The sequence below is a fragment of the Scyliorhinus torazame genome, chromosome 5, assembly GCF_047496885.1.
Source record: "Scyliorhinus torazame isolate Kashiwa2021f chromosome 5, sScyTor2.1, whole genome shotgun sequence".
NCBI lineage: Eukaryota > Metazoa > Chordata > Chondrichthyes > Carcharhiniformes > Scyliorhinidae > Scyliorhinus > Scyliorhinus torazame.
Window position 1 is genome coordinate 162,321,263 of NC_092711.1, and position 21,891 is coordinate 162,343,153.

Consider the following 21,891-nt stretch of genomic DNA (forward strand, 5'->3'; position numbering starts at 1 on the left):
GTGTTAATGTGCTGGTGGACCCTCAGAACCGGAGCGGTTTTGAAGCCTTTCCCACAATCAGGGCATTTAAAGAGTCTTGTGTTTTTTTTTAAAACATTTTATTGAGGCATTTATAATTTTACAATAATAACAGAAAGCAGGACAAATCCAAATATAAACATTGTGCAAAGACCGCCGAGCTCGTCTTCCCACTTGCGCTTTAGCTCCTCCGTCTGCGTTTCCTCCGACTCCATGAGTTCTTTATAAATATTCGAAACCTTCTCGTCTCCCACCCCCATTCTGGAAACTACCCTGTCCTGTATCCCCCGTGGCGCTCGGAGCAGAAAGGTCGAAACCTGTCTTCGCAAAAAATCCCGCACCTGCAGATATCTGAATCCATTTCCTGCTGGCAGTTCAAATTGCTCCTCAAATCCTTCAAACAGGGGAAGCTCCCATCTATAAATACATCTCCCATCCTCTCAATCCGTGCTCTCTGCCATCTCCAAACCCCCACCCTCCATCCAGCCTTCCTGGTACAAACCGATGATTGTTACAATTGGAGCCCAGACCGATGCTCCCTCCACTCCCATATTCTTCCTCCACTGCCCCCAGACTCTCAGGCCGCCACTACCACTGCGCTTGTGGAGTACCAGGCTGGCGTGAAGGGCAGAGGTGCCGTTAACAATGCCCCCAAACTCTTTCCCCCCCCACTACCCACTTCCTAATCATGGCTATATTTGCCGCCCAGTAATAGTTGCTAAAGTTCGGCAGCACCAATCCACCTTCCCGACTGCGCTCCAGCAACACTTACTTCACTTGCGGGATTTTACCCGCCACACAAAACCCAAAATCACCTTGTTTACTTGTTTAAAAAAGGCCCTCGGGATAAAGATGGGGAGGCACTGAAAAACAAACAGAAATCTCGGGAGGACCGTCATTTTCACGGTCTGTACTCTCCCCGCAGGGACAGCGGGAGCATGTCCCACCTTTGGAAGTCCTCCTTCGTCTGCTCTCCTAGCCGGGTCAAATTTAGTTTATGTAACAACCCCCAGCCCACCTGCATTCCTAAATAATGAAAACTCCCTCCCACCACTGTGAACAGCATCTCTCCCAATCTCTTCTCCTGCCCCCTGGCCTGGATCGCAAACATCTCACTTTATCCTATATTCAATTTGTACCCCGAAAACCATCCAAATCCCCCTAAAATCCTCATAATCTCTCCCATCCCCCGTACCGGGTCGGAAATATACCGGAGCAGGTCATCGGCGTGTTGCAAAACCCTGAGTTCTACCACCTCTCAGACCAACCCCGTCCAGTCCCTTGAAGCTTCTAGCCCCATCGCCAATGGCCAGAGCGAACAGCAGTTGGGAGCGGGGGCATCCCTGCCCAGTCCCCCGATGCAATTTAAAATAGTCTGACATCAACCGATTCATTCGGACACTCGCTACCGGTGCCTGGTACAACAACCGGACTGAATCAATAAAGCCCTGCCCAAACCCGAACCGCCCCAACACCTTCCACAAATAGTTCCATTGCAACCACTACTTCCACCTCCCTCCCCTCTGGGGGCATCATGGTCACGTTTAAGAGCCTTCTAACGTTGGCCGTTAGCTGCCTGCCCTTAACAAACCCCGTCTGGTCTTCCCCTATCACCTCAGGGATACAATCCTCTATCCTTGAGGCCAATATTTTAGCCAACAGTTTAGCGTCAACATTCAATAGGGAGATTGGCCTGTATGACCCACATAGCTCAGGGTCCTTCTCCCGCTTCAGGATCAGTGAGATCGAGACCTGTGACATTGTTGGGGGAAGAACCACCTGCTCCCTTGCCTCATTAAATGTCCTCACCAACAGTGGGCCCAGCATCTTGGAGAACTTTTTGTAAAATTCCACTGGGTAGCCGTCCGGCCAAAGGGCCTTGCCCGACTGCAAAGCCTCCAGCCCCTCTGCTACTTTTTCAATCCCGATCGAGGCTCCCAACCCCTCCACCAACCCTTCCTCCACCTTCGGAAACTGCAACTCACCCAGGAACTGCCTCATCCCCTGTACCCCAGCTGGGCGTTCTGACTCGTATAGCCGGCTATAAAACTCCTTAAACACCCCATTCATCCATAAGACCAAAAGACCATAAGACATAGGAGTGGAAGTAAGGCCATTCGGCCCATCGAGTCCACTCCGCCATTCAATCATGGCTGATTTCAACTCCATTTACCCGCTCTCTCTCCATAGCCCTTAATTCCTCGAGAAATCAAGAATTTATCAACTTCTGTCTTAAAGACACTCAACGTCCCGGCCTCCACCGCCCTCTGTGGCAATGAATTCCACAGACCCACCACTCTCTGGCTGAAGAAATTTCTCCTCATCTCTGTTCTAAAGTGACTTCCTTTTGTTCTAAGGCTGTGCCCCCGGGTCCTAGTCTCCCCTGCTAATGGAAACAACTTCCCTACATCCACCCTATCTAAGCCATTCATTATCTTGTAAGTTTCTATTAGATCTCCCCTCAACCTCCTAAACTCCAATGAATATAATCCCAGGATCCTCAGACGTTCATCGTATGTTAGGCCTACCATTCCTGGGATCATCCGTGTGAATCTCCGCTGGACCCGCTCCAGTGCCAGTATGTCCTTCCTGAGGTGTGGGGCCCAAAATTGCTCACAGTATTCTAAATGGGGCCTAACTAATGCTTTATAAAGCTTCAGAAGTACATCCCTGCTTTTATATTCCAAGCCTCTTGAGATGAATGACAACATTGCATTTGCTTTCTTAATTACAGACTCAACCTGCAAGTTTACCTTTAGAGAATCCTGGACTAGGACTCCCAAGTCCCTTTGCACTTCAGCATTATGAATTTTGTCACCGTTTAGAAAATAGTCCATGCCTCTATTCTTTTTTCCAAAGTGCAAGACCTCGCACTTGCCCACGTTGAATTATCAGCAGCAAGTGTCCAAGCGTTCCCAGCTCTGTCCTTCACTCTTCCTGTCTCCCTGGCCGCCTCCCTTTTCCTTTGCTGGTGTGGAAGCATTCTGCTGGCCTTCTCTCCATACTCATATACCGCCCCCCTCGCGTTCCTCAGCTGCTCCACCGCCTTCCCCATAGACAACAGACCAAACTCCATCTGTAGCTTCCGCCGCTCCTTCAATAACCCTGCCTCCGGGGCCTTCGCATATCTCCTGTCTCCTGGAGTATTTCCCCAACCAACCTATCTATCTGTGCTCTCTTCAACTTCTCCCTGTGGACCCGTATTGATATTAACTCCCCTCTAACAACTGCCTCCAGCGCTTCCCAAACCATTGCTGCCGAGACTAACCCCGTGTCATTTATTTCCAGATAGTTCTTGATGGACACCCTCACACGCCTGGACACCCCCTCATCCAATAAAAGTCATACGTCCAATCTCCATTGCGGTCGCTGGCCCCCCTCCTTGGATCCACCCAATGTGTGGCATGGTCCAACACAGCAATCGCCGAATACTCGGTATCAACCACCCCCGCCAGTAAAGCCCTGATCAACATTAAAAAATTGATCCGGGTGTATACTTTATGCACATGCGAAAAGAAAGAAAACTCCTTCGCTCTTGGCCGATCAAATCTCCATGGGTCTACCCCCCCCCCCCCCCCGTCTGCTCCATGAACCCCTTTAGTTCCTTCGCCATTGCTGGCACTCTCCCTGTCTTTGAGCTCCACCGGTCCAACCTTGGGTTAATGACCGTATTAAAGTCCCCCGCCCACCCCCCATGATCAGCTTGTGTGAATCCAGGTCTGGGATCTTCCCTAACATCCGTCTTATAAACTCCGCATCATCCCAGTTTGGTCCGTAGACATTCACGAGCACCACCGGTGTCCCCTCCAGCTTCCCGCTGACCATGATATACCTGCACCCCAGATCCGCAATTATTTTCCCCGCCTCAAATGACACCCGTTTATTAATCAGGATCGTGACCCCCCCTAGTCTTAGAGTCCAACCCCGAGTGAAATACCTGCCCGACCCACTCCTGCCTCAATCTAGTCTGATCTGTTACCTTCAGGTGTAGCATTACCACGCTCGTCTTCAATCCCCTCAAATCCGCGAACACGCGAGCCCTCTTAACAGGCCCATTCAGCTCTTTAACCTTCCACGTGATCAGCCTGACCAAGAGGCACCTCCCCCCACCCCCCCACCCCGGCCGATTAACCATCACCCTTCTTAGGCCAGCCTCCAGCTTGCGCCCCTCGCCCCCGCACTCATTAGTGTGACGTGGTGCACCAGCAGGCTGGATGAATGAGTGAATCGCTGCCCACACACGGAGCAGGTGAATGGCCTCTTCCCAGTGTGAACTCGCTGGTGTCCGCAGGGCCGGTGCATCACAGAATCTCTTCCCACACTCAGAGCAGACGGATGGCCTCTCCTTAGTGTGTACCTGCTGTTGTGTCACTAAGTTGGAAGAATTCCTGAATCTCTTCCCACAACTGGAGCAGGTGAATAGCCTCTCACCAGTGTGAACTCGCTGGTGTCTCTGCAGATGAGTTGAACGACTGAATCCCTTCCCACAACCAGTGCAGGTGAAGAGCCTCTCCCCAGTATGAATTTGTCACTGTGTCAGTAAGTTGGATGAATGACTGATCCCTTCCCACATTCAGGACAGGTGAACGGCCTCTCCCCAGTGTGACTGTGGCGAAGAATCTCCAGCTTAGATGGGGCTGTGAATCCCTTCCCACATAGAGAGCAGGTAAATGGCCTCGCTCTGGTGTGAATGCGACGATGCGTTTCCAGCACAGGTGGAGATCTGAAACCCTTCCCAGCCACCACATTTGCACGGGTTCTTCACGATGTGGATGCATTTGTGATTCTGCAGGTTGGACAATCAGTTCAAACGTCATCCACACACAAAACACATGTACGGTCTCTCCCCGCTGTGAAGGATGTGATAAATTTCTTCTGCTTTTTAATTCGATAAAGCTCTTTCCACAGTCAGTGCACTGGAACACTCTCACTTGGGTGGGTGAATCTCGGTGCTTTTCCAGTCACACTGATGATTAAAATCTTTTGAAGCAGACAGAACAGAAAACATTTCTCCTTCCCGCTTCAAAGGCCGATGATATTCCGGTCTCAAGGAAACAAGTGAGTCTATCAGACTGAGACATTACATTTGAGATTTCTGTATGTAATTCCTCCTCTTCTAATATCCTGGAAAAACAATTTACAAAAGTTATCACTTTCAGTGCAGGATAGAAATTCAGAACAGACAATTCTAGTTTCTCTGGAACATTTTTCCCTCCCTCATTCCCCCAAATCTGTAAATCTCCATCCCACACACACTCCCTCCATTCTCACTCTGCTGTATCTAATATTCACCCTCCCAATTCTCCTGAAGGTGCTGATTCAGGCTGAGTGACAGATCCCTGCTCCCTACTTCCTGTCCTGGGCACAGAAACATGAAAATTTAAATGCAGGCTGCCAGACAGATATGACTATATTACTGAACTAAAAATGTGATTAATATACAGACTTGATTCACTCCCTTTTTATTCAGTTGCTGCACGTGACCAATTGAAGGTCAGAATGAGAAAAGGAATGGAAGGGGGGAAAAAAAAGAAAGTGCTTTACTCACAGATGTTGGAGACAGGAGGAGGTTTCAGTTTGTGTGTAGGTCAATCTGCATGCAAACAATGCCTGCGCTCTGATTGGCTGGAGGACCAGACTCCATCCGGTCCTCCAATATTCTCCATTGGTTGCTGGCTGTCTGTAAACAATGGCGCTTGTCACGTGGCGCTGGATGAACCTTTGACCCCATGGAACGCGGACCATTTGGCCAATGGGATTAGGACTGTCCTGCACATGCGCAGCTTCCCCTCTACTTTCGACATGCGCAGTCCTGGGCTGCCTGCCCGTGCGGCGGATAGAGAGGTATGCCCAGCGGGGGGCATTGTGGGAGGCATGGCCGCCATTTCTCACCTGGAGCCCAGTCTCCTGGGACTGGAATGAAAAATGGGGATGACATCACTCTGACACAACGTACATATGGGTGGTCACTGGATTGGTTCATGACGCCCCCCCTTAGCAAAACAGTTTCTCAACTACAGGTGTAAAGATTTAGACACCTGGGTGACATATTGGGGAGGTCAATGGGTGAATGTGAAACTGAACCCGAGATTCAGCACCTTTAGGGGAGGAGAATTGGGGAAAAGCAAGATAACATAGTGGGATGAATTAGTGTTGCAATCAATAGGGAGTGTGTGGGTGACAGAGATTTATTGGTTAAGAGGGAGAAGGTTTCTGCTGTTGTTGCTGGTGTTCAGGACCAAACCTTATTCATTTGAAAGGTTGGGGCTAATTTTCGCTGATGTTAGAGACCACTGTAACTGGGCTGTAGTTTAATGTTCTGGATTTAGGTCCAATGAACCAGATTTGGATTGAACTCCCTGTATCATGTCCTTGATGTGGGATAGTTGGAACTCTGATTTGCCGGGTTAACAGTGTATCTTTAAGAACCTCTCCTTATTCATTCAGGGACTCTCAGCTGAAATTATTTTACAAAATAGTTCGCGTTCAGCATCGCACCCAAACAAATCCCAGGTGTGGATTCGGCAATTCCAATTCTGAAATGTTTCATTGATTGAAATGACATAGAATAGATATTGAAGAAACATGCCATTCGGGCCACCTGGCTTTGATGCTTCACACATGGTTCCTCCCAGTCTCATTCACCTTCACTGTCAGCCAGAACTCAGTGGGTTACATTCCTACCTCTGAGTTCCAAGGTTCTGGGCTCATCTCCCCATTCAGGACTGGAGAACAAAACTCAGGGCTGACACTGCAGTGCAATACTGAGGTAGTGCTGCTGTGTTGGTGTTACCATTTTTCAGGTGAGATGTTAGTGAGGCCCAGTTAACCTGTATGGTTAGAGGCTGGGAATTCTGTGGTGAATAATGCATCTCCTGACGCCCCAACGCCTGTCCATGATCCACAAAATACAATTCAGGAGTGTGATGGAATACTCTCTACTTCCCTGGATGTGTGCAGCCACAATATCACCCAACAGCCTCGATGCCACTGGGCCAAAGTAGACCACTTGATTGGCAGGAGAAATAGGCATTCCATCCAACACCTTAAACACTCCCTCCAACACCAACTCTCAGTGGCAGCCGTGTATGGTACACACACACACCCTGTGTAGCTGGAAATATGTAGCTAGTGGTGTTGGGGGCGTTGTACAAGAGCTTCGCCCATGAGGTGAACCCTACCCCCAGTCCAAGCCGCTCCAGTACCTCTATGAGGTACTTCCATTTGACTCTGTCGAAGACCTTTTCTGTCTCCAGGGAGATGATCACCTCTGGTGTTCTCTCCCTGTGAGGGGTCATTATTACATTCATCAGTCGCCTGATCCTCTGCGACCACCTCTGGTACGCAGTTCTCCAATCACTTGGCCAGGACCTTCACGAGTATTTTCGCGTCTACATTAAGCAGCAAAATGGGTCTGTATGATCCACATTCTGTTAGGTCTTTGTCTTTTTTGGGTATCAGCAATATCAAGGGCTGTGTTAGTGTAGGAGGCAAGGAGCCCCTCACTAGCAAGCCTGCGAATATGTCCTGTAGGTGTGGGGCCAGGGCTGGTGCCAATTTCCTAAAGAAGTCTGCTAGGAACCCATTGGGTCCCGGTGCCTTCCCAGCCTGCATGGAGCTGAAGTTCTCTATGATCTATCCTAGTCCTGTTGGTGCTTCCAACTCTCTCCCAACTATCGTTCCCCATGACTGGCATGTTGAGTCCATCAAGAAACCGTTTCATCCCCATGTCCCCGTCGGGGGTTCGGAGGTGTACAGTCCTCAGTAAAAGCTCTCGAACACTCGGTTGACCTCTTTTTGCTCAATTACCAGATTGCCTCTGCTGTTCCTCACCTGAGCTATCTCTCTCGTGGCTGCCTACTTTCTTAGCTGGTGAGCCAGTACATGGCCAGCCTTTTCCCATGTTAGTAGAAGGTCCCCCGTGTCTGGTGGAGTTGGTGCACTGCTTTCCTGGTGGATACAGTAAGAAGTCTTACAACACCAGGTTAAAGTCCAACAAGTTTGTTTCAGATCATTAGCTTTCGGGGCACTGCTCCTTTCTCAGGTGAATGAAGAGGTATATTCCAGAAACATATATACAGACAAAGATGCAAGGCGATACTTTGAATGCGAACATTTGCAGGTAAAGTCTTTACAGATCCAGAGAGAGGGGTAACGCCAAGTTAAAGAGGTGTGAATTGACTCAAGCCAGGACAGTTGGTAGGATTTTGCAAGCCCAGGCCAGATAGTGGGGGATGAATGTAATGCGACATGAATCCAAGGTCCCAGTTGAGGCCGTACTCATGTGTACAGAACTTGGCTATAAGTTTCTGCTCGGCGATTTTGCATTGTCGCGCGTCCTGAAGGTCGCCTTGGAGAACGCTTACCTGGAGATCAGAGGCTGAATGCCCTTGACTGCTGAAGTGTTTCCCGACTGGAAGGGAACATTCCTGCCTGGCGATTGTGGCGCGATGTCCGTTCATCTGTTGTCGCAGCGTCTGCCTGGTCTCGCCAATGTACCACGCTTCGGGACATCCTTTCCTGCAGCGTACGAGGGAGACGATGTTGGCCGAGTCGCACGAGTATGTACCGCGTACCTGGGTGAGTTGTGTTCTTGCGTGTAATGGTGGCACCCATATCGATGATCTGGCACGTCTTGCAGAGATTGTCATGGCAGGGTTGTGTAGTGATTTGAAACAAACCTGTTGGATTTTAACCTGGTGTTGTAAGACTTTTTACTGTGCTCACCCCAGTCCAACGCCGGCATCTCCACATCATGAATCTGTTAAATCTTGATGTGAAGTTTGATTTGAGATTCTCATTTGTAAATCCTCCCCTTGTAATATCCTGAAAAATTAGTTTACGAGAATTATCACTGTCAGTCCCAGATAGAAACTTAGAACAAATAATTCCAGTTTCTATGGGCCATTCTTTCCACCTCAAAGCTGTAAATCTCTGTTCCACACACTCTCCCTCCTCAGAGGGTGGGGTTAAGTGGGTCCTTCTCTGGCTGGTGAACTGTAACTAATGGGGTGCCATAGGGTTCAGATCTTGGACCTCAACTGTTTATAACCTATATAAATGATCTGCAAGCAGGGACAGAGTATAACATAACAGAATTTGCAAATGATACTAAAATAGGTGGGAAAGCAGGCAGTGAAGAGGAGATACATATTTTACAGACAGATGTAGATAGACTAGGATATTAGGCCAACATTTGGCAGATTGAGTTTAATGTGGATAAGTGTGAGGTTATTCATTTTTAAAAAAAATTTAAGAGTAGCCAATTATTTGTTTCCAATTAAGGGGGAATTTAGCATGGCCAATCCACCTACTCTGCATATCTTTGGGTTGTGGGGGTGAGACCCAAGCAGACACGGGGAGAATGGGCAAACTCCACACGGCAGTGACCCGGGTCCGGGATCAGACCCAGGTCCTCAGCACTGTCAGGTTATCCATTTTGGCCAAAATAATAGTCAGGCAAATTATTATCTAAATGGAAAGCAGATTCAAAATGCATCTGGGCAGAGGGATCTGGGTGTCTTTGTTCATGAATCGCAGAAAGTCTGTATGCAGGTACAGAATGTAATAAGGAAGACAAATGGAATGTTAACGTTTATTGCAAAAGGACTGGAGTAAAAAAGTAGAGAAGTGTTGTGATGTTGGTAAGATCACATCTAGAGTATTGTGCCCAGTTTTAATCTCCTTATTTGAGGTAGGATGTGGTGGCATTAGAAGCAGTTCAGAGGAGGTTCACCAGATTGACTCCAGGGATGAATGGGTATGAGGAGATGAAACAGTTTGGGTTTGTACTCGCTGGAGTTTAGTAGATGGAGAGGGGATCTGATCGAGGTGCATAAAATACTAAAAGGGATTGATAAAGTAAATGTAGACTAACTGTTCCCCTTTGTGGGGCAATCTTGAACAAGAGGTCACAGATATGGGTTGAAAGGTGGTAGATTTAAAATTGAGATGAGGAGGAACTACTTGTCACAGAGGGTGATGAATTTGTGGAACCCGCTGCCCCATAGTGTGGTAGAATCCGAATCAGTACTTGGTTTCAAGAGGGAGATAGATATGATTACGATAAAAACTGGTTAAAGGGATATGGGGAACAGGTAGGGAGATGAATTTGAGACCAAGAGATCAGCCATGATCTGATTGAATGGCGGAGAAGGCTCAAAGGGTTGAATTGCCTACTTCTGCTCCTAATTCTTATGATCCTTTGTTACCTGGGCTGAAATCCAAACCCATCTCACCATCTTCACCATTCCTTTCTTCCACTCCCAATTTTATCTCTCTCCTCTGTCTGGGTTCAGTACTCCAGTTCCTGTCTGCAGACTGACAAAATCAATTAGTCTAAGTGTGTGTGGGGCGTTGGAGGCTATGGCCTCCAGCCGGTGTTTCTGTATATCTCCCCGCCCACCTCCCAGGGTTTCCGTCCTTCACAGAGATCAGAATCCGCATTGATTTCAGTCCAAAGTGGAACCTCTGAGTTATCGTCCCCCCTTCCCCCATCCGGAATAATGGGGACAGGAGGCGGGACTTGGAGGACTGACGCAGTCTAATGGTCCTCCAGCCAATCAGAGTGAAAAAGGAACGCTGTCTTTCCTGATTGGATGTTTCCCTTTCCCACTCCGGATCATTAGGGTGGAGGGGCAGAGCCAGAGAACCCAGGTCCTCCAGCAATCAGAGTGAATAGGAGGCGGGTCCTATCCCGGTTGATTGTTCCCCTTCCCTAATACAAACCAATAGGACGGAGGGACGGGCCTGGAGGGTTGAGACAGACGGGTGGTCCTCCAGCCAATCAGAGTGAATGGGGGGCGGGCCCTATTCCGGTTGATTGTGTCCCCATTGCAAATCAATAGGACGGAGGTGCGGGTCTGGAGGACTGAGACAGACGGGAGGTTCTCCAGCCAATCAGAGTGAAGAAGGGCGCGGCTTATCCTCATTGTATCCGCCCCTCCCCCATCCTCTGCCCGCCCAATCAAGATGGCGGCCGTTAACCTGGGCCTGGTCCCGGGAGGGAGAAATCCCGCAGAGTCGAACCAGCAAGCTAACAATTATTCATAGGGTTTTGCGGATCCACAAAGTGTTCCAAAGCCGCCCATCCACCTCCTGAATTTCAATGAGCATGCTTTAAACACTTTTGGGGAATGAGAGAGGAAACAATGTTCCAGAGAAACTAGAATTGTCCATCCTGAATTTCTATTCTGTATTGGCAAAGATGACTTTTGTAAACTCCTTTTCCAGGATATAATAAGAAGTCTTACAACACCAGGATATAAGGTGAAGATTTACAGACAGAAATCTCAAACAAAACGTCACAATCTGACAGTCACTGAATTCGTCGGGACGTGAATGTCTTTGGCCTTTGAATCTAGAAGGAGAAATATCTCTCTTGTTCTGTTGGCTTCAAAAGGCTTTAAACAGCAGTGTGATTGGAATAGCACCGAGACGCATGTCCTCAGGTGAGAGAGTTCCAGTCTATTGTATGTGGAAAGAACTTTATCTTGTGACACAGCCTCAAAAATCATTACGCACTTGTTCTGTGTTAAACCTGGAGAAACACAAGGACAGCAGCATCATGAAGAATCAGTGGAAATGCGGGGACTGTGGGAAGGGATTCAGGTACCTATCTGTGCTGGAAATTCATCAACGCGGTCACACAGGAGAGAGGCCGTTCACCTGCTCTGTGTGTGGGAAGGGATTCTGTGAAATATCCAGCCTGCAGAGACACCAGCGAGTTCACACTGGGGAGAGACCGTTCACCTGCTGTCAGTGTGGGAAGAAATTCAGTCACTCATCCCACCTGCAGAGACACCAGCGAGTTCACACTGGGGAGAGACCGTTCACCTGCACTCAGTGTGAGAAGGGATTCACTCGGTTATCCCACCTGCAGAGACACCAGCGAGTTCACACTGGGGAGAGGTCTTTCACCTGCTCTGTTTGTGGGAAAGGATTCACTCAGTTACCCAACCTGCTGAGCCACAATGCCATTCACACCAATGAGAGACCCTTTAAATGCTCTGATTGTGGGAGCCGTTTCAAAAGGTCTCAGGAACTGATGTCCCACCAGTGCATTCACACTGAGGAGAAACCGTTCAACTGCTCTCACTGCACAAAGAGGTTTAAACGGCCATCCCACCTGCAGAGACACCAGCGGGTTCACACTGGAGAGAAGCCGTTCATCTGCCCTGTGTGTGGGAAAGGATTCACTCGGTCATCCCACCTGCAGACACACCGACAAGTTCACACTGGGGAGAGGCCGTTCATCTGTTCTGACTGTGGAAAGAGATTTACTCAGCTACCCAATCTGCAGACACACCAGCGAGTTCACACTGGGGAGAGACCATTCACCTGCTCAGACTGTGAGAAGCGATTCTCTCAGTTATCCAGCCTGCAGAAACACCAGCGAATTCACACTGGGGAGAGGCCGTTCAGCTGCTCTTTGTGTGAGAAGAAATTCTCTCGGTCAACACATCTGCTGAGACATCAGCGAGTTCACAATTGATGATCGGTGTTGGACTCTGCTGTTATTGCTGCTGTTAATCACATCCAGGACTGAACCATGTTCATTCTGACACTTTGTGAAGTGGGAGGGTCGGAGAGTTTCTTTCTGCTGGACTGGCCAGTTTCACACTTTTGCTTCCGGTAGGCTGATGCTCTTTGAGCCTGGGACTGCAATACGGCCTCTCCCTGATGAACTCAATGCATTCTATGCTCGGTTCGAGCAGGTAACCAACAATCTGCTGTCGAGTGCCCCAGCAGCCCATAACTCACCCATTACCCACCATCACAGCTTCCGAAGTCATATTGGCCTTCCTGAAAGTGAACCCTCGGAAGGCGATGGGCCCGGACGGGATCCCTGGTCGTGCACTCAGAGCCTGCGCGGACCAGCTGGCAGAGGTGTTCGCGGATATCTTTAACCTGTCCCTACTCCACTCCGAGGTCCCCACCTGCTTCAAGATGACCATCATCATACCGGTGCCAAAGAAGAACCATGCAACGTGCCTCAATGACTACCGTCAGGTGGCCCTTACTTCAGTCGTAATGAAGTGTTTCGAGAGGTTGATCATGAAGCGCATCACCTCCATACTCCCAGAATGCCTTGATCCACTGCAATTAGCATACCGTCGCAACCGGTCCACAGCAGACACCATTTCCCTGGCCCTACACTCATCCCTAGAGCATCTCGACAACAAGGACGCCTACATCAGACTCCTATTTATTGACTACAGCTCCGCCTTCAACACCATAATCCCAGCCAAGCTCATATCATAGCTCTAAACCTAGGACTTGGCTCCCCACTCTGCAACTGGATCCTCGATTTTCTGACCAACAAACCACAATCAGTAAGAATGAACAACAACACCTCCTCCATAATAGTCCTCAATACCAGGGCCCCGCAAGGCTGCGTACTTAGCCCCCTACTCTACTCCCTGAACACACAGGACTGCGTGGCAAAACTTGGTTCCAACTCCATCTACAAGTTTGCTGACGATATGACCATAGTGATCTCGAATAACGACGGGTCAGAATACAGGAGCAAGATAGCGAACCTAGTGGAGTGGTGCAGCGACAACAATCTCTCCCTCAATGCCAGCAAAACTAAAGAGCTGGTCATTGACTTCAGGAAGCAAAGTACTGTACACACCCCTGTCAGCATCAACGGGGCCGTGGTTAGCAGTTTCAAATTCCTAGGGGTGCACATCCCAAAGATCTGTCCTGGTCCACCCACGTCGACACTACCACCAAGAAAGCACAACAGCGCCTATACCTCCTCAGGAAACTAAGGAAATTTGTGCAATGAATCACACGCCTCATGACTTGGACTCCAGTACCACCAGTTGCAAAGTGAGGAGACTAGTGTCCCTTCAATAGGCTGACACCATAACTTTTAAAAGTAACTTTCTAAATGTAATATCACACCTCAGAATTGACCAAATTCAAACAACAGTGCTGTTGGCTGTCAGATTTCTGTCAATGTCTGTTTCTTTTCCTCTTATATCCATAGAAACCACCTAAACTGTGTGAGTTTGTTTTTATTGTTTTCTTGGAATCCCTTTTACATGTCAGATTTTTTCTCCAATCTTTATTTTAGAATATTAACTTGTATGAATAAAAACAAATTCATCACCTCTAATTTCCAGTGCCCAGGCTCGATGGTTGTTATAACCTGGATACTCATGGATAAAGGTGTTTACTTCAGATTTCCCGTACGCAAGCACTCGTGTCTGGGATTAACAAATATTTAAAAACAAAGTCTTTCCTCCATGATGAAACGTGTTTAAAACTCCCGCAACAGCACAGACTGCTGCTTGCCAGCTGGTAAATTCTTAAAGATAGAAAACTAATGATGAGAAACCAGTTGCTTCAGCTCAGACAGTCTATAAATCCAAGGATCCTTGATATATTAATTATAGCGAGGCTGTAGACACAGCTCACACACAATTTCAGCTCATGTGCCTGATGGAAACACTGGATAATGGGACGGGAGTATGGGGCACCACAGCTCAGGCAGATCTTTATCTCACTTATGTTCAGCAGTCAACAGATAAATTAAGACAAATACGTGCTTGCTGATATTATAATTAAATATACGTTCCCCAATTATATTTGGTAATTGTACTAATATTTCATACATTATATAATCCTAATTATTAGTTGTGAATGGACATAGATAATTTTTAAATAAGTGTATTTTGATTGGTGTATGTTAATTACGTGAAAGATGAGCAAAGCCATAATGACTCTATTTTTTCTATGATTGGAGAGCTGGTAAGCCACCTAGTGGGTGCTTAGCTCCCTTGCTATAGCTGTAATAAAGTCCTTGAACTGAAGCTATGGGCAGGATTTACTGGCTGTTCACTCTGGCAGGAAATTCCGGTCCCACGCCGGTGCATGGGTTTCACAGTGACGAGGAGTGCTGTCACCGGGAAATCCGGTTGAGAGCGGCGGGATTGGTAATCCCGTTGGCGGGCCTCCTCCAACTCTGTAAAACATTGGGCGGGTGGTCAGTAAATCCCCCCTAAGTGTTGCCTGGTCAGTTGGGGAGTGAGGAACACTGTGAGGAATTGAACTAAAGAGAAGGTTACTAGACTGGAATGCCCAGCTAGGATATGTAGAGGTAGACCCTAATATAGGAGAGCAGAAGATTAGGATAGTGCATTTTAGACATTAATCCAGGATGCAGAGAGTGAACAAAGGGGCTGGGCAAAGCATAGCCAGGAGGGGGGGATGGGCAGCCATTAGGACCGGTTCTTTGTGCAGAGGATGCTGTGTTACGGTTTGGTGAGTATTATCTACTCTTTGACGGTACTCTGACCGGCCACTGTCAGACTCGTGTCAGCACTGAGTAAAAGGCGGATCTGTACCCAGGGGCCAGACAACTGAGAGTGAGGGCTATGTCTCGGGGACTGTGGGAGGGTAAGGGCCACAATCTCGCAGACGGGATTAATCATGAGGTTCGTCTCAGAAATCCGGGAACCCAGGGCTGAGGAATGTAGAGTGGGCCTATCAGGATCGGTAATTGTGAAGATCAGCTTATATGGCCAGGTCAAGGAATATGTGAGAAAGACCTATGAGAATCATGCATTTGTTACCATTACCTTATTTGGACGTGTGTATGTGAAACTTGATGCTACATGAATATATATGAAAACGCATGCTTTGTCTCTCTTTGTTCGCTCACTCTGGAGAAGTCGGAGGCTGTGGACTCCGGTCTTTGTCAGGGTGAGAGTAGCTTGCAAGCTGGTTAAAATAAAATACATTGATACCTACGAATCCGACTCAGCGTTTGACTGAGACCAGGCTGAGAGCAGAAAGAACTCAATTTCAACAACTACAGTCAAATCGGTGTGAATCTCTCACAACAAAATGGCTTTGATGATGTGATCTGCCCAGGCAAGCTGTGAAGGCAGAGTTACGGTTTGGTGAGTATTATCTACTCTTTGACGGTACTCTGACCGGCCACTGTCAGACTTGTGTCAGCACTGAGTAAAAGGCGGATCTGTACCCAGGGGCCAGACAACTGTGAGAGTGAGGGCGACGTCTCGGGGACTGTGGGAGGGTAAGGGCCACAATCTCACAGACGGGATTAATCACGAGGTTCGTCTCAGAAATCCGGATTTTGAGATGGGGGCGAGCGCTGAGAAAGCCGATGTCGAGTTTGCCGCAGTTTGGGGAGGTGAGGGGATTATGTCTCTGTCTACACCTTGCCCGATGGTCGAGAAGGTTGATCGGCAAAATGCAAAATCAGGGATGGATTCCTTCCAACCCTCCAGTGCACAGTAAGAAATGGTGGGAGGTTCAGACCAGTGACAAGACAAAGAAAGCCATAGTCATCATTCTGAGTGTACGAACAACAAAGTTGATGCATCTACAAAGTTTAAATCCCATGGTTGACAGTCTAGCGGCCGTGGAGACCACCCAAATTGGGGACCACGGCTCCCCTCGCTGTGGTGCAGGTCAGTGCAGCTGACTGATTCCTCCCAGCAATAACACTGATTCTGACTTGGAGGGAGAGGCAGCCGACCACCACCCCGAGGACAGATAGCCCCTTTTCAAATGGTGGTGAAAGCACTGCATGGATAGAGCCAGATAAGGAATGCTGAAACAGTGCCTTTTACTATAAATTGATAAAATCCAAGAATGAATTAAGTTGTAAATGACATACAAGCTTGTGTTGAACAATTCTTTGATTCAGTTCTGAGTCAAGGTCAAATATAAGCCTGCAGTTCGGCAGAGACACAATTTGAATTTTTCAAAACAAGTTAAAAATGAGCTGTTAAGATTTCTTTCAAACTTTGTTAAGTAACTAAATTGAAATTGGTTTAAAGGAAAAGAACAGGACAGAGGAAAACAAATTGTAGCAGAAAATTTAACTATTTCAGCAGTCAATTGATGTGTTTTTAAATTTCCCAGAAACTTATTGTCTAAATTACTTGATATAAAGTTTGTGGATTTATGAAATCTCAATGACATCAGTTAAAAGTCGACATTTTGAGCACGCTCTAGAGGAAATTGGAACAAATGTGAAAATGTTATTGTGTTATCATAATCACCCCCAGATAGAGAAAATAGATTTTGCAGGTGGTAATGTGTCTGGGTGGGAATACTTTTGAATCATCAAAGAATAAGTGATGCCTATGAAATCGGCATTGGAATAATTGAAGTTATTTAATGAAGGAGAATGGAGGAGCTTGTTTATTATTTTAATCAAGAGTTTGTGAACTTGTAGTGTTTTGTGTCTTTCCGAATCTGTACCCGTGAGAGAAAACTGCTGTGTGAAATTTTACGAGCTGTGAGAATCTGCGTGTTTCGTTTGTTTTATGTTGATATTCGGAATTTTGCCTTAACAGTGGATCACCTTGTCCCAGTACAACCCCGGAATAGCAGTAAAAATAAGGCGACACCACCAGCCTCATCCCAGAGGAGCTTGGGAACTGATACAGAACGATTTCATAGGTACAATACCCTTTCAAAGGGCAAGAAGTATTGTTTAGTAATTATAGACCAATTTACTAGGTGGGTATAAGCATTCCCCAGTTGGGACAGCTCCACCATGACCGTAGCTGAAATACTACGAGAAGAAACCATACCAAGATGGGGGTGACTGTTCAAATGGATTCTGATCAAGGGACACATTTTACTGGTGAAGTTATCAAGGAAGTGTGTAAACAAATGGGGATTAGGCAGAAATGTCATCAGCCTTATCACCTGCAAAGCTCCAGAATGGTTGAGCGAATGAACCGGACTCTTAAAACATCAATAACAAAGGCAATTCAGGAGACCGGGGAAGGCTGGGTCTTACCGGGAATTCTGATGCTTCTACGGGCCACCCCGAAGCGGAGAACTAGATTCACACCCTTTGAGTTGATGACTGGCCGAGCCATGCAACTGCCTGAGGGAATCATTTCCAGAGGAACTGATGGCGAAGCCACTTTGAGATAGGATCCGAGAGTATGAGAGAGAATTGAGCAAGTAGTTACACTTGATTAAGAAAGAAGTCAGAGATCGACAGGCAGTGCAGGACTTGGAGCAAGATCAGCAATTTGAAAGATCAAAAATACCACAGGTTGGCGATAGGGTGAAGGTAAAGGTAGGACCAGAGCGTAGCGGCTTTCAACCGGGATGGCATGGACCATATAGAGTAATATTGACAGGTGATACGTATGTGCTGATACAAAGATGGGTCGTCGGTGGAACGATTCTAATAAACCAACAACCTCCCAACTGGGGAGACCAATGTTAATGTTTTTACAGGTTTCTATTTACTTTGGTGACATTTGTGAGATTATGGAAGGCACTGATAGTGAACGTAAAGAACAACACCTGTCTGCATCCCAGATGTTCAGCTACCAGCCGGAGGAGCAGGAGAGTGGATCAAGAAACCCAACATCTGGATATTGGATAGGGGTAACATTGAACAGCCACAGAACTAAGGCAGTGACTCTGCCAGGGGTCCATGGAGGGTCCACAACCAACACTGGCGTGAAAGACATCGTCCTACCCAAACCAGGGATCCCCAATCCGACTCAGCAATCCTGGGTGGAGAGGGACAAATGAGTGGCTGACAGTTTAGGGCAGAACAATCAAGAACTGGGATGGTGGCTTAATAATCAGCCACTCGAGGGTTTCAATATGACCGATGCGAAAGATACAGGCAACAGTTTTGACATTAAAAATATATATAATCATTCCACGGGCTTCAGAAGATGGTCCCACTGCTGTGCTTATAATGATTCGGATTATATTAGAATTCAAGAGATCCTGACATCTGGTATTAATGTGATTGCTGATTGGATTCATCTTCCCCCTTTTGTGTGGGAAGCCAGGTACAATTGTTGTTATTGTAAAGAATTGTGTATTCATGTAGTTGACGGACTTGATTGTGTTGATGTCAGATGTTAATAAGAGGATCAGGGGTTATAGGGAGAAGGCAAGAGAACGGGGATAAGACAAATATCTGCCGTGATTGAATAGCAGAGCAGACGCGATGGGCCGAATGGCCCAATTCTGCTCCTATGCCTTATGGCCTTATAGTCTTATAATTTTAGCACCTGTGGTTATCAGAAACCTACTCAGTGTCCAAAAACGGAAGACACCCCCACCCCACTGCTCCGATGGGTTAGCTAGAATTGGGGAGGCTAAGATTTTGCGACATGATGTGACAATAGTGTCCTTCGAGGTAACTTACAATGTTTCTGGGTTATTAGAGATTTTACATTCCAAGTGCAGTGACCACCCCAATGCTATAAAATGGGCTGAGCCCAGCTCCAGGAGCTCATTGATGATTATACCCATAGGATTGCTCCTGAGTCCCAAATTAGAAACAAAAGGAGTATACTGGGTGATATTGGGGGATTATATGGAAGTGCAAACACAATAGTCAATTCAGGACAACTGTCTGAACTGGACAGTTACTCGTCCTGGGTCTCCAGAGAAGTAGGAAAGGGGCTACAAAATGGGGCTTATGGGACCGAGTGTACACTGACCGCCATAGATTTACAGGGTGAGGGGCTCTTACAAACACTTAACCGAGCAGCAAGGGGGATAATTGAAGCTACTGAGAATCAGGCCAAGGGAAGGCTTGCGATAACCTGGCCCATTACCTGATAATGGGACCTGGCACGAGACCTGATAATGGGGACCTGGCCCGGGATCTGATAATGGGACCTGGCCCGGGACCTGATAATGGGTGCACTATCTGATATTGAGGATTCAAATTCTGACCTATTCCCCGGCATGTATTTGGCTTCTTGTATCCATTCAATTTTCTTAATATTCACCGAGACGGACATGAATTGGAGGTCAATCGACCAGGTGGAGGCCCAGTGAAAGGAGCTATAAAATTTATCATGACGGTTCCACAGGTGAGTATAACAAACAGGATCTTTGAGGATAGTTACAGATTTGAATCACTGGGGACAGAGAAAAGTGGTGGGGTTTACTGAATTGGATCCAATGGGTGTGTTACCTCCAAGGAGGGACTGGCACATGTGACCACTGTGGACTGCTGCTCAGAATCGGAACATTTTATAATGGATGCCTGTCGGACCCTAGAGCCTCGAACAAACAACAGGAAAGTGACTGTTGACCTTTAGCCATCAAAGGAGGCATTTAAAACCGTCCAGTTGGGCCTCACACAGTGGTGCTTAATTATACCAGAGACAGAGATAATCTCTGGAGGCTTGATTTGTGAAAGTAATCACAGTTTCTGTTTGCAAGTTACAGATGCATTAACTGGGAGAATTCCACCTGTCCGGGAAGATGTCCGGATACTCGTCTGGTGCCTGGTGGGATAACTGGATGTATATTGGCGAAACCCCAGGGAAGGTGATCCGACAAGCCATGCAGAGAGCTACAGGAATTGCTCAATAATACATCAGGCATTCCAAAGAACAGACCAGTAAGGGGCAAATACAGGTGAAGCCAGCTACCCAGACTACCACCGGACTGAAACAATCAGAGATACACCATTGGTGGGATATATTTGTTCTGGGAACAGCAGGGAATGTCTAACTATTTGGTGGGAAATAACTAGAATGGGGATGACTGTTGTCACAGCGATGATGCTCACTGTGTGCTGCTGGCTAACAGGACTGCCCAACACCCAGGACACGTCTCTTTACATCCCAAAGGCACCCTTACAACCGTGCCAAGGGGAAAGGTTTGAAGCTGGTATTTAGAGCAATTTAGATTAGGGTGCCTCCTGAGATTTGAAGGACTGGCCATCCGAAGGATCCAAGGGGCAACTCAACATAAAATTGGCCTGTTTTGGGTAAACCAAAGGCCATTAGGGGGGACTAAAAGGGTTAATAAATCAAATCATATCAGTTTATGTAAAACCCTATACAGGTTTTTAAATAGAACCCAGGTGGTTTTACATGGTCTGCTGCTTGCTATATTCCTGCAGATAGAAACAAGTTTGCAGTGACCAGTTACTGCAACAGATAAGCATTCAAGGATTTTTAATTTCAGCAAGAATGTAGACACACAAGCATGCAGCTGCCACCCATGTGGTTCTCACAGAACACAGGACAATGGGATGGCAGTAGAGGTACCACAGCCCGTGTGTACATTTTATCTCATATATGTCCAGCAGCTCGTAGACACGTAGAGACAGATATGTGCTTGATGATATTATAATACTATGTACGTGCCATGATTATGATTGGTAATTATACTCCGATGAATTGCATTATGTAATCCTAATTATTAGTTGTGAATGGACATTGATAATTTCTGAACAATGTATTCTTTTCATTGGTGTATGTTAATTACCTGAAAGATAAGAAAGGATATAACTACTCTGTATTTTCTGTGATCGAGGAGCTGGCAAGACACTTGGTGGGTGTGTAGCTCCCTTGCTTATGATTGAATAAAGAGGTTCTTGAACTGAAACACTTTGTGTGTCATCTGGCCAGTTGGTCATAACCATGAAACTCCCACAACAGATTCACAGGGATGATACGAGAACTGAGAGTGTTTAAGTTACAGAAGCATGTGAAATAAAATGGATGGATTAGTTGCACAGGTAGATGTAATAGGGCATGATATCGTTGGGATTATGCAGACATGGCTCCATGGTGACCAAGGATGGGAACTAATTATTGAGGGCTATTCAGTTCTTAGGCAGGACAGACAGAAAGGAAAAGGTGGTGGCGTTGCATTGTTGATTAAAGAAGATATTGATACAATATTGAGGAAAAATTTTAGCACGGACGATTTGGAATCAATTTTTGTTATGTTAAGAAACACCAATGGCAACACACATTTGTAGGGGTGGTATACAGACCACTAAACTGCAGTGGTAATGCATTAGACAGGAAATCAGATGTATGTTGTCATAATATCCACGCATGTATATAATGAAGTGCAGACAGGCAA

General features: G+C 47.0%; 2 protein-coding genes across 2 annotated transcripts in view; both read left to right on the forward strand.

Annotated features, from left to right (window-relative positions):
• LOC140422239 (uncharacterized) overlaps positions 1–21,891 on the forward strand; it is a 262,902-nt gene that overhangs the window by 135,466 nt on the left and 105,545 nt on the right. The window lies entirely within an intron of this gene.
• The window catches only part of LOC140418014 (uncharacterized), a 110,493-nt gene that overhangs the window by 31,586 nt on the left and 57,016 nt on the right, over positions 1–21,891 (forward strand). The window contains exons 4-6 of the mRNA XM_072501445.1: positions 11,336–12,509; positions 16,284–16,466; positions 17,361–17,466. Of these exons, the coding sequence (XP_072357546.1) occupies positions 11,336–12,509; positions 16,284–16,466; positions 17,361–17,466 (1,463 nt within the window). The remainder of the gene's footprint in view (positions 1–11,335; positions 12,510–16,283; positions 16,467–17,360; positions 17,467–21,891) is intronic.